General features: G+C 42.5%; 1 protein-coding gene across 1 annotated transcript in view; it reads right to left on the bottom strand.

Moving 5' to 3' along the window:
• LOC122541437 (zinc-binding protein A33-like) overlaps window positions 1-9,047 on the bottom strand; it is a 13,984-nt gene extending 4,937 nt beyond the window's left edge. The window contains exons 1-5 of the mRNA XM_043678211.1: window positions 8,576-9,047; window positions 8,398-8,493; window positions 8,071-8,304; window positions 2,590-2,612; window positions 683-798 (exon numbers count right to left, since the gene is read on the bottom strand). Coding sequence (XP_043534146.1) covers window positions 683-798; window positions 2,590-2,612; window positions 8,071-8,304; window positions 8,398-8,493; window positions 8,576-8,986 — 880 coding nt within the window. The 5' untranslated portion in view covers window positions 8,987-9,047. The remainder of the gene's footprint in view (window positions 1-682; window positions 799-2,589; window positions 2,613-8,070; window positions 8,305-8,397; window positions 8,494-8,575) is intronic.
• Window positions 9,048-11,766: the final 2,719 nt, after the last annotated feature.

The following is an 11,766-nucleotide window of genomic DNA, read 5'->3' as shown; positions in this document are numbered from 1 at the left end:
GTGCATGAGTGAGTGAGTGAGAGCGAGAGCATGTGTGTGTGACAGTTGAGTGTGTGAGTGAGTGAGAGTTTGTGTGTGTGTGTGTGTGTGAGAGAGAGAGAATGTGTGTGTGGTGTATGAGATAGAGAGAGAAAGTGAGCTAGCGAGAGCATGTGTGTGTGAGAGAGTGAGTGTGAAAGTGTGTGAGTGAATGAGTGAGTGAGTGTGATTTTGTGTGAGTATGTATGTGGGAGAGAGAGAGAGAGAGAGAGAGAGAGTCTCACCCTATAGATACCAGACACAAAATTAAATTACAGCACACATAATAGAACTGTCATAGAGAACAAAATAAAGACAATTGTATGGACTGTGTTTCAGAGAAAGATCATGAGTGAGGATTAAAAAAATAGAAGGGATTGGTAAAGGGTAGAATGAAGGAGAGAAAAGAGCTGGTGAGGCATGTTGGTAACAAGTACACAAGAGAAGGAAATGAGGGAGAGATTGAGAGAAGAGATAGCATGGGGCAGATAGAATGAGAGCAAGAAGAGAATTCAGGAGAGCAATGGAGGGAGAATAGTATGCTGAGTTTGCAGAGAGAATTAATTATTATTGTGAGGTGATCTCAATTTAATCTAGGGCCTCGAAACCTCTGTTCTATTCAGAACTGAATTCATAATCAGGAAAGTTATTGTAAAAGCTTTACCAGGGTCAATGTTGTCAAACATTTCTCTCAACGCTGTATATTGTAAAGGGCCATTGAACAGTCCAATTGACAGTGGTCCAACAGCTATTGAAAGTGCCTGATTTTCCTCATTAATCCTGTAAACATTAAAAGAGAGGATGTCACCAACTTGAATTTATTGGAATGATTTAAACAATCAAATTGTCAAAAATTCAGCATTTTGTATCATACAGCAAACGTGCAGAAAGTGACATGTTAATCTTGATTCTGTAACTAAGCAAAAAATAACTCTTAAATCAAAATCCTGTGTCAAGAAGGAATACCCAGATTAGTTATCAACATAATACACACACTAGGAGATGCTAAACATTTATTTGCCATATCGTAGTCAGAGCTTGTGGAACAAAGCAAGAAGGATGGAACCATTCAAAAGCCAAATGTCCAACTCTGTAATAAGTGGTTTTGACAACCATCTTTAATCCTGCTTTCTTTTGTTTTCCACTGTCTTGGACATCTCTGATTTTAGTCACTCCCCATTTGGTGGGGATTATTATTGTTAGATGAGCTTGAACTATTCTAGGGCCTTGGAGTCCCTTTGGTCTATATGCAACTGAATTCATAATCAGGAAAGTTATTATAAGTGCTTTACCTCAAGCTTTAGAATTTCACACTAAACATCTAGATTAGATTAGATTCCCTACAGTATGGAAACAGGCCATTTGAACCAACAAGTCCACACTGACCCTCCAAAAAGTAACTCAACCAGACCTATTCCCCTTTCATATATTTACCCCTGGCTAATGCACATAACACTATGGGTAATTTAGCATAGTCAATTCACCTAACCTGCACGTCATTGGACTGTGGGCGGAAACGTACACTGACATGGGGAAAATGTGCAAACTCCGCACAGACTGTCGCCCAAGGTGGGAATCAAACCCAGGTCCCTGGTGCTTTGAGGCAGTAGTGCTAACCACTCAGCCATGGTGCTGCCCATCTGTGTCTCTAACTCTATTTTCTCTCCTTTAAGATGCACAAAAACCTACATTAATCATCGGCCTGAATTGGTACCACTTTTCAGTTACCAAAACAAAACATACAGCAGGAAACGATATACATTCAGCCTATCTATGAGCTGTTATTAAAAAAAAAGGTTTATAGAATAAAGGCAATGGTTGAAACCATCCAAAACCTTCATATCTAATTAATTACTGTGTTTGTAAAAACAAAGTCTCATGGATTCCTGTGTTCCTCTATTCTTGCTTCTTGGTCCTTCCTAATGTGAGTTGCTGCACTACCTATGGCAGTGCCCTTGACTGTTGAGACATGCAAATCCAGAATTCCCTTGCACAGTTTCTCCACTTCTCTTTGTTTATTTAAGACAATCCTTTAAATGAGCTCGATCACAACTATCAATATTTACCTGAATGCTTTCTAACACTCCTTTTTAATGCTTGAGACCTTGCATTACTATAAAGTCTCTCAATAAACACACAATTTTGTTGCTGTGGTTGTTGGGGTTAAAGAGTGAGGTTATATTATGGTGTAAGCAAGCCATCCTGCCTTAAAAACATGACTTGATTGGTTGGCCAGGACCCATGCAGGGGCAAGAATGCCATTTACTGGAAATATGGACCGTGTGGCTCTCTGAGTCAGTAGAAAAAGCAAAGTAATACAAGCGGTCTCTGTGAGACAATGATCAATTCATATCATGGAACGTTTGTATTTTCTTTACCTTATACCTTGCCATGAAACACAATATTGTACATTAATTATATATAATCAAATTATGAAGAAGTATGTTATTATGTAAGCACACTTAATCAATCAGTCAAGTTTTGGCTGCCTGAAGAATAGAAAATGAATACTGTGGCAACAAGCAAGAAATAAATGTACAAGGCTGTGTTTCAGTACAGAGCATGTCCTACCTTGTATCCCAACAAGCTTCCTCCTGAAACAAATTAAACACAATGAGTGAAAGTTATGTAACAGATTTCAGAAGGAGACAGACATTACTACTTATATCCCCAAGTTCCCCAGCTGAAATGAGCAGACACAACATAAAAGTGCAAAATAATACATTTTGGAAACAAGATTGAGGAGCAGCAAAATACCCTGGAACTCAACATTAGTCCCTGTGACGATATTGTGCCTTTGAGAGATGTGTGCTGTCCTGTTTCTCTTGCAGAGGGATGTTGTCACAATAGTATTGAAATCTCTCCTTCAGACAGGCAGTTGACATACAGCTTTGAGTTCTGCCTGGCTGTGTTTTAGTAAGACAAAAGAATCAAGCAGGTCCCGAGGATTTCGGTTTTGCTTTCAGTTAGTTGTGCAGGTTTTTGCTGGTTGCTGGAGCTGGAAGCTTGAGTTCCTGCTGCCAGAATGAAGTCTTAGATAGAAAATTTCCTCTTAAAAATCAACAGGAGCAGAATTTTTTTTTGGTGCTCCCAAAGAATAATGTAGTACAGGAACAGGCCCTTTGGCTCTCCAAGCCTGCACCAACACATTTGGCCCTTTCATATTAAAATTGTCTTCACTTACAGTATCTGTGTCCCTCAATTCCCTTCCTATTCAGTATATTCATCCAGCTGTTTCTTGAATGCTGCTGTTGTGTCTGCTTCCACCACCTCCTCTTGTAACGTGTTCCAGACACTCACCACCCTTTATGTGAAAAACTTACTTCACCCACCTCTTTTAAACATCCCCACTCATACCTTGAACCTGTGTCCCTGAGTAATTAACCCCTCCACCCTGCTAAAAAGCTGAATACATTCCACTCTATCCATGCCAATCTTATAAATTTCTACCAGGTCACCCTTCAACCTCCAGTGTTCCAGTGAAAACAAACCCAGTGTTTCCAATCTTTTTTCATAACTAAAATCCCCCATATCTGGTAAACCTTTCTTGTACCATTTTCAAAATATTCACGTCCTTTTATTAGTGTGATGAACAGAACGATATGAAATATTCCAATTGTGGCCTAACTAAAGTTCTATAAAGCAGCATAACTTATCTATCCTGATACTCAATGCCCCTTTCAATGAAGGTATGTCATAGAGTCATAGAGTTGTACAGCATGGAAACAGACCCTTTGGTCTCACTCGTCCATACCAACCAGGTATCTTAATCCAGTCACACTTGCCAGCATTTGGCCCATTTCCCTCTAAACCCCTCCTATTTGGATACCCATCCAGATGCCTTGAAATTTAGTTATTGTTCCAGCCTCCATCACTTCCTCTGACAGCTCATTCTACACAAACACCATGCTCTGCTTGAAAAGGTTGCTTCTAAGTTCCCCTTTAAATCTTTCCCATCTCTCCTTAAATCTATGCTCTGTCATTTCAGACTCTCCTACACTTGGCTATTCACCCGACTCGTGTCACTCACTTTTTAAATAAACTTCTAAGATCACCCTTAGCCTCCATTGCTCTAGAGAAAACAGCCCCAGCCTATGCAGCCTCACCCAGCAGCTCAAACCCACCACCCTGGCAAAATCCTTGTCAAACTTTTCTGAACGCTTTCAAGTTTAACAAAATCTTTCCTGTTGCAGACAGACCAGAATTAAATGCACTGTTCCAACACTGGTCTAAACAATGTTCTGTAGAACCACAAGACTGTCCAACTCCTATACTCAATGGATCAATGAATACAGGACAGCATACCAAACACCTTCTTCACTATCTTATCTATCTGTGATTTAACTTTCAATGAACTATGAACCTGCACTCCAAGGTCTCTTTGTTCAGAAACCCTCCCCAGGACCTTACCATTCAGCATATAAATCCTGCCCTAATTTGCCCTACAAAAATGTAGCATCTCACATTTATCTAGATTAAACTCCATCTGCCATTCCTTCATCAAAATCCGACTGTTCTTTGACATATCCTTCTTCACTGCCCACTGCACCATCAATGTTGGTGTTATCTGCAAACCTACCTTTGATACCTCCTATGCTCACATCCAAATCATTTATATAGATGACATAAAGCAGTGTACCCAGCACTGATCCTTGTGGCACATTGCCCTTCACAGGCCTCCAGCCAGAAAAGCAGCCCTCCACCTTTGGTCTCCTACTTTTGAGCCAATTTTGTACTCAATTGGCTAGTTCTCCTCATATTCCATGTGATCTAACCCTGTTAGCCAGTGTATCATGCAGAACCTTGTCGACCACTTTACTGAAGTCCATTTACATCACTTCCATCTCTCTGCCCTCATCAATCCTCTTCATCACTTCTTCATAAACTTCGACACTAACTTCTTTAAGTTAATGAGACATGATTTCCCATGCACAAAGCCATGTTAACTACCCTTAATCGGCGACTAGAAGAAAGTGAAGACTGCAGATGCGGGAGATTGGAGTCAATAAGTGTGGCCCTCAAAAAGCACAACAGGTCAGGCAGCATCCAAGGAGCAGGAGAGTCAACGTTTCAGCATAAGCTTTTCATCAGGAATGTTTATCCTCAATCTGTCCTTGCCTTTTCAAACACCCTGTCCCTCTCCACTGATGTCAGGCTCACCAGTCTACAGTTCCCTCACTTTGTAGCACTACACTGGCCAACCTCCAGTCTTATGAGACCCCAAATATTTTTCTGACAGCTCCCAGCATCCTTTCATGTTACAGCTGTCAGTGGAGCTAGCTTTATTTGAGCATTGAAGATTGATCAGTGAAGCGCTTTTGGAGAAAGGGAGAAACTGCCTGAGGGCTAGTGCTGAGGACAATTACCGCATTTCCCATATATTCATTAAGATTGCAACAGAACAACGCTTCAGCATTCGAAAGGAACAATTAATTTGGCAACGTACCTCAGCTTTGGCCTGTCTCATTACTGCTAGCTTGAATTTCCATCTTTCTCAGAGAGGCTAATGATGGGGCAGACAGCAGACAAAGGGCATCAGTGGAAGAAAAGGAAGATAATGGAGCTAAGCACAAGGAGTATAAAAATATGGAAGATGTAATAATTCAGGAAACCCGACTGGAAAGGAATATCATTTATTGTTGAATACCAAAATAGAGCCACTTTGGACAGGTATATGATTAGGAAAGATTTAGATGGACATGGGCCAATCGCAGACATGTGTAACTAGTTTGGTTTCGGAAACTTGGTCAGCATGGACAAGTTGGACAGAAGGGCATGTTTCTGTGCTGTATGACTCTATGTCTATGAATCTCTATGACTATGACCTCATCTGTGGCTATCAATGACACAGATAAGTCAGCAAGGGGGCCAGTGATCAGTCCCTCACTACCTACAAAGTTCTAGGGTACACCTGACCTGGTCCCACGGATTTATCCACCTCTCTGAATTGGGGCTTTTCAAGATATTGCTATTTATTTCCCCACGTTCTCCAGCTTCCACATCCTTCTGCACAGCAAACATCAAAGCCAAATATTCATTTGGTAATCTCATCCAGCTTCTGTGGTTCCACACATCGGTGGACTTGCTGATCTTTAAGGGGCATTTTTCTCTCTGTAGTTACCCTTTTGTCCTTAATATATTTATAGAAATCCTTTTACTTCTCCACATGCTATTTGCCAAAGCTAGCACATGTCCTTTTTGTGCCCTCCTGATTTCCCTCATAAGTATATTCCTATTGCTGTAGGGATTTACTCAATGTCTGCTTGTTTCCTTCTTTTTCTTGACCAGAACCTCAACTTCTCTAGTGATCCAGCATTCCCCTAGACCTACCAGCCTTGCTTTTCACCAGAATAGGAAAATACTGTTTCTGAACTCTCATTATCTCATTTTGAAGGCTTCCCATTTTCAAAAAGTTCCTTTATCTGTAAATACCCACCACCAATCAACTTTGGAAAGTTCTTGCCTCAGACCATCAAAATTGGTCTTCCTCCAATTTAAAACTTTAACTTTTAGATCCAATCTCTCCTTTTCCATCACTGTTTTAAACTAATACCAATACAATTAAATTCACTTGCCCAAAATGCTACTCCACTGACACCTCAGACACTTGCCCTGCCCTATGCCCAAGAAAAGGTCACATTTTGCTCCTTCTGTAGGAGATGCATCCACATACTGAACAAGAAATCTTTCTTGTACACATTTTACAAATTCCTCTCCATCTGATCCAATAATACTATCGCAGTTCTGATCTATGTTTGAAAAGTTAAATCACTTACCATTATCACACTATGATTCTGACAGAAAACTCTGATCTCCATACAAATTTGCTTCTCAATTTCCAGCTGACTACTAGAGGTTGACAGCTCAACTGCCATAAAGTGATCATCCCTTTCTTATTCCTCAATTCCACCCAAATAACTTCACTGGATATATTGTCAGGAATATCCTCTTAAGTTCAACTGTAACATTATCCTTTTGTAAAAATGCTACCCTCCCTTTCCTCTTGCCTCCTTTCCATTCATTCTACAGCATCTATACTGGTTAACATTAAGCTGCCAGTCCTGCCTCTCCATGAGCCACATTTCTGTAATAGCTATGATATCCCAGTCCCACATTCCCAACAATGCCCTCAGTTCATCTGCCCTCCCTGTTAGACCTCTTGGTGTGAAATAAATGCAGTTTAATTTATCAGTCTTACCTCATTCTCTGCTGTGCCCTTACCTGCCACGGCTAGTTAATTTGCTCCCCTTCTCTTCTGTACCAGCTGCAGACTTATCTCTTTTCTCACTATCTTTCATTCCCAACCTGACCCCACCTTACTCATTTAAAGCCTCTCAAGTAGCACAAGCAAATCTCCATGCCAGGATATTGCCTCCCTTCCAATTCAGCTGCAACCTGCTCTTCTTATACAGGTCACTACTACCACAAAAGAGGTCCCAATGATCCAAAAATATGAATCCTTGCCCCTTACAGCAGCTCCCTTGCTGTGCACTCACCTGCCCTAGCCCCCTATTACTATTGAGGAGAAAGTGAGGTCTGCAGATGCTGGAGATCAAAGTTGAAACTTTATTGCTGGAACAGCACAGCAGGTCAGGCAGCATCCAGGGAACAGGAGATTCGACGTTTCGGGCACAGGCCCTTCTTCTGTTCCAGCAATAAAGTTTCAACCCTATTACTATTCTCACTAGCACTTGGGATTGGGAATAATCCAGATATTACTGCCCTCAAGGATCTACACAGAGACACATACCACATGTAGTCGAACTGGATTACAATGTGAGCTCCAACAGGACATTAAATTTGGAAAGATAAATATAATGACAAAACAAATATTAGAATCAGGATAAATCATTCCCAAATGTTGCTGGTGTTCCTCAGATTCTGCAGACAGTGTCAGAATGGTTAGTCCCCTGACAATAGCAGAACTATCCAGGGACATGCAAAAATTCAGATTACCTCTGATTCTATTTCTGCAGTAAATACAGTTAATTTGGTCGTTAGCGCGAGTTACATTGTTGCTGACTGAACTGACCCAAAAATATATTCCCTCACCTTCAGAAATGTCTGCTCATCTTTTTCCTCCATATGTCTCTGCAACTTTAAGAGATTCTCTTCAACAGAATTTAAATTCTCCTGAATTTCTCCAAGATTTTTCGTCATTCGTTCTACAATCCTCTCCTCTTCTTCCCTGAGATCTCTGAGTAAACGCTGCTCTTTCTCAGTGAGAATCTGGTGCATTTTAGTGAACTCGGATGTGATGTGGGTCTGCAGACTGCTCGCCTGTTCCTACCAAATGAAATGTGGAACCTCATTAATGTCCCGCGATAAAGGGAACAAAACTAACCCAGATCCCAGAGAATCAGCACAGGGAGAGCTCACCCTCACTTCGGAAATCTTCCGTTTCTGAGTCAGTTCCGTTTGTAGAACCGCCGATTTCTTCTCTGTGAGAGAATCTAAGGAAGATTTCAGCTGATCCTGGAATTGAAAGAGAAAAAAAAATACCGAAAGGAAGTATCAAAGCACGGAAATGTGTTGAAATAACTCACTCTCTCTTTACCCTATAATGTTCAACAGCTTCTTTAACCGGGGTGAAGCGGTGCTCTCTGTGTTCCCGCGAATCTCGACAAATCAGACAGATCAATTTCTTGTCAGTTTCACAAAACAGCTTCAGTTCTTCCTGATGATCCTCACAGTGACGTTTACTTTTCTCATCTTTCGGATCCAGCTTTAAATTTCGAGCTTTCTCGGCTAGATTCGCTAAGGCCCGATTTACCCTGAGGTTTCTTCCTTGAAACCCCTCTCTACATTCCGGGCAGGAGTTTATCTCCTTCTTTTCCCAACTCTGGGTGATACAGGAGCGACAGAAGTTGTGTCCACAATCCAGGATAACCGGATCGGTGAAGAAATCCAGACAAATGGGACAAATTGTCTCTTCGGTGAAACTCAGGAGCTGCTGTCTGGAAGCCATGTTCACTCTCAGCACTTCCTGATTCAAACCACTTTCAGCTTCGATACTCCAGCGATACGGTAGTGCCCTCTAGGGATGGTCTCAATCGGGACCTTGGGTTCATATCATACCACAGGTGACCCTACTACACTATACACTCACACACAGACACCCTACAAATTCACATACACAACGCAGACCCTCTCTGATACATTAAGCTCTGTCTCAGACACACACACGTACGCCCCCAAACTCACACCCCCGCACACACCCTCTCACAGGCTGAGACTCTGTCACACTCACGCACACACTCTACCAAAGTTAAAAATCCTACAACAGCAGGTTATAGTCCAAGAGGTTTATTTGGCTTTCGATACGCTGCTTCTTCATCATCTGAGTTCTTAACCAGTCCAACACCGGCTCCTCCAAATCACACTCTACCAAACACGCACCAGGCAAACACACTCACTCTCCGTCTTGTCCTTCACATGCACGCATGTGAACGTGGAGTGAATTTGCATTTACAGAATTACAATTGCAGATACATTCGTTTAGATTACATTACAGTATGGAAACAGGCCCTTCGGCCCAACAAGTCCACACCGACCCGCCGAAGCGAAACCCACCCATACCCCTACATTTACCCCTTACCTAACACTACGGGCAATTTAGCATGGCTAATTCACCTGACCCTGCACATTTTTGGACTGTGGGAGGAAACCGGAGCACCCAGAGGAAACCCACGCAGACACGTGGAGAACGTGCAAACTCCACACAGTCAGTCGCCTGAGGCGGGAATTGAACCCGGGTCTCAGGCGCTGTGAGGCAGCAGTGCTAACCACTGCTTCTATTTTGTTCAAAAGGCGCACAATCTGCAGGCAGTCGATGCAAGTAGTCAATTTGTGTAACATTTTATGAATTTCTACTTTGGACATGATGTGGAGCTACGTGATGAAGTAGCAGCGTTTGAAAGCTAGTGCTTCCAAATAAACGTGTTGGACGAGAACCTGGCAATATGTGATTTGTTTGCTTTGGAAATAGAACCAAGATTGGGATACAGACAGACTCTAACCTCACACCTTTTATATAGTTAAAAATCACACAACACTAGGTTAGAGTCCAACAGGTTTAATTGGAAGCACACTAGCTTTCAGAGCGACGCCCCTTCATCAGGTGATAGTGGAGGGCTCGATCGTAACACAGAATTTATAGCAAACATTTACAGTGTGATGTAACTGAAATTATACATTGAAAAATTGATTGTCTGTTAAGCCTTTCATCTGTTAGAGTACAGTGATAGTTTCACTTCTTTCATGTGTAAATTTTTTAAGTTGCATTCTCAAGCTGTTAACAATGGTGATAGCTGGGTAAAAACAATGACTGCAGATGCTGGAAACCAGATTCTGGATTAGTGGTGCTGGAAGAGCACAGCAATTCAGGCAGCATCCAAGGAGCTTCGAAATCGACGTTTCGGGCAAAAGCCCTTCATCAGGAATAAAGGCAGTGAGCCTGAAGCGTGGAGAGATAAGCAAGAGGAGGGTGGGGGTGGGGAGAGAGTAGCATAGAGTACAATGGGTGAGTGGGGGAGGGGATGAAGTTGATAGGTCAGGGAGGAGAAGGTGGAGTGGATAGATGGAAAAGGAGATAGGCAGGTAGGACAAGTCCGGACAAGTCATGGGGACAGTGCCAGACAATATGTTGAAGGTGTTAGCCCCCTGTGTTTTCTGTCTATGCCATGAAGTTTAGATTGATTCTAATCTAAAAAGTGAGATAACAGAATTTTACATAAATTCATGCAGTTTTTGAGCTCAGAGTTCTACATGAATGCAGGCAGTTTTTGAGCCAAGTAAAATGTAAATCTGCAAGTACAAATTCACCCCACAAAATATATGTGTGTATGTGGGTCTTTGTCTGTCTGTGTCTGTCTGTCTGGGGTCGGGGTTGTGAGTGTGAGAAGGTGTGTGTGTGTGTGTGTGTAGTGAGTGCAGAGTGTCTTAAGTCTGTGAGGGGGTGCATGTGTGAGTGTGTGTGGGTGTCTGTGTGCGCGTCTGTGTGTACCTATGTCCATGTGTATGTGAAAGTGCGTGTGTGTAGGAATATCTGTGTGTGTGTAGTGCAATGGTGATCACCTGTAATGTGACATGAACCCAAGGTCCCGGTTGAGACCCTCCCTATGGGTACCGAACTTAGCTATCAGCCTCTGCTCGGCCATTTTTCTCTGCTGCCTGTCCCGAAGTCCACCTTGGAGGATGGTCACCCAAAGGTCCAAGGCTGAATGTCCTGGACCCCTGAAGTGTTCCCCAACTGGGAGGGAACCCTCCTGTCTGTTGATTGTTATGCAGTACCCATTCATTCGTTGTCATAGCCTTTGCTCGGTTTCCCCAATGTACCATGCCTCTGGGCATCCTTGCCTGCAACGTATAAGATAGACAACATTGGCTGAGTCACATGAGTACCTGCCATGTACACGGTGGGAGGTGTTCCCACGCGTAATAGTGGTATCTATGTCCACAATCTGACACCTCTTGCTGCGTTCAACCTTGACAGGGCTGTATGGAGTTGTCCTGAGAGCCGGGCAGTTTGCTACGAACAACGATCTGTTTGAAGTTTGGCGGTTGTTTAAAGGCAAGTAGTGAAGGTGTGGGGAAGGTCTTGGTGAGGTGCTCATTGATAATGTGTTGAAGGTCACGAAGAACATGGTGTAATTTTTCAGCTCCTGGGAAGTACTGAACAACGAAGGGTACCCTGTCAGTTGCAGCACGTGTCTGTCTCCTGAGGAGGTCATTACGGTTCCTTGCTGT

The sequence above is a fragment of the Chiloscyllium plagiosum genome, chromosome 37 (genome assembly GCF_004010195.1).
Source record: "Chiloscyllium plagiosum isolate BGI_BamShark_2017 chromosome 37, ASM401019v2, whole genome shotgun sequence".
In the NCBI taxonomy this organism is placed as follows: Eukaryota; Metazoa; Chordata; class Chondrichthyes; order Orectolobiformes; family Hemiscylliidae; genus Chiloscyllium; species Chiloscyllium plagiosum.
Note: the sequence above shows the minus strand (reverse complement) of the source record. Positions and strands in the feature narration are given on the sequence as shown.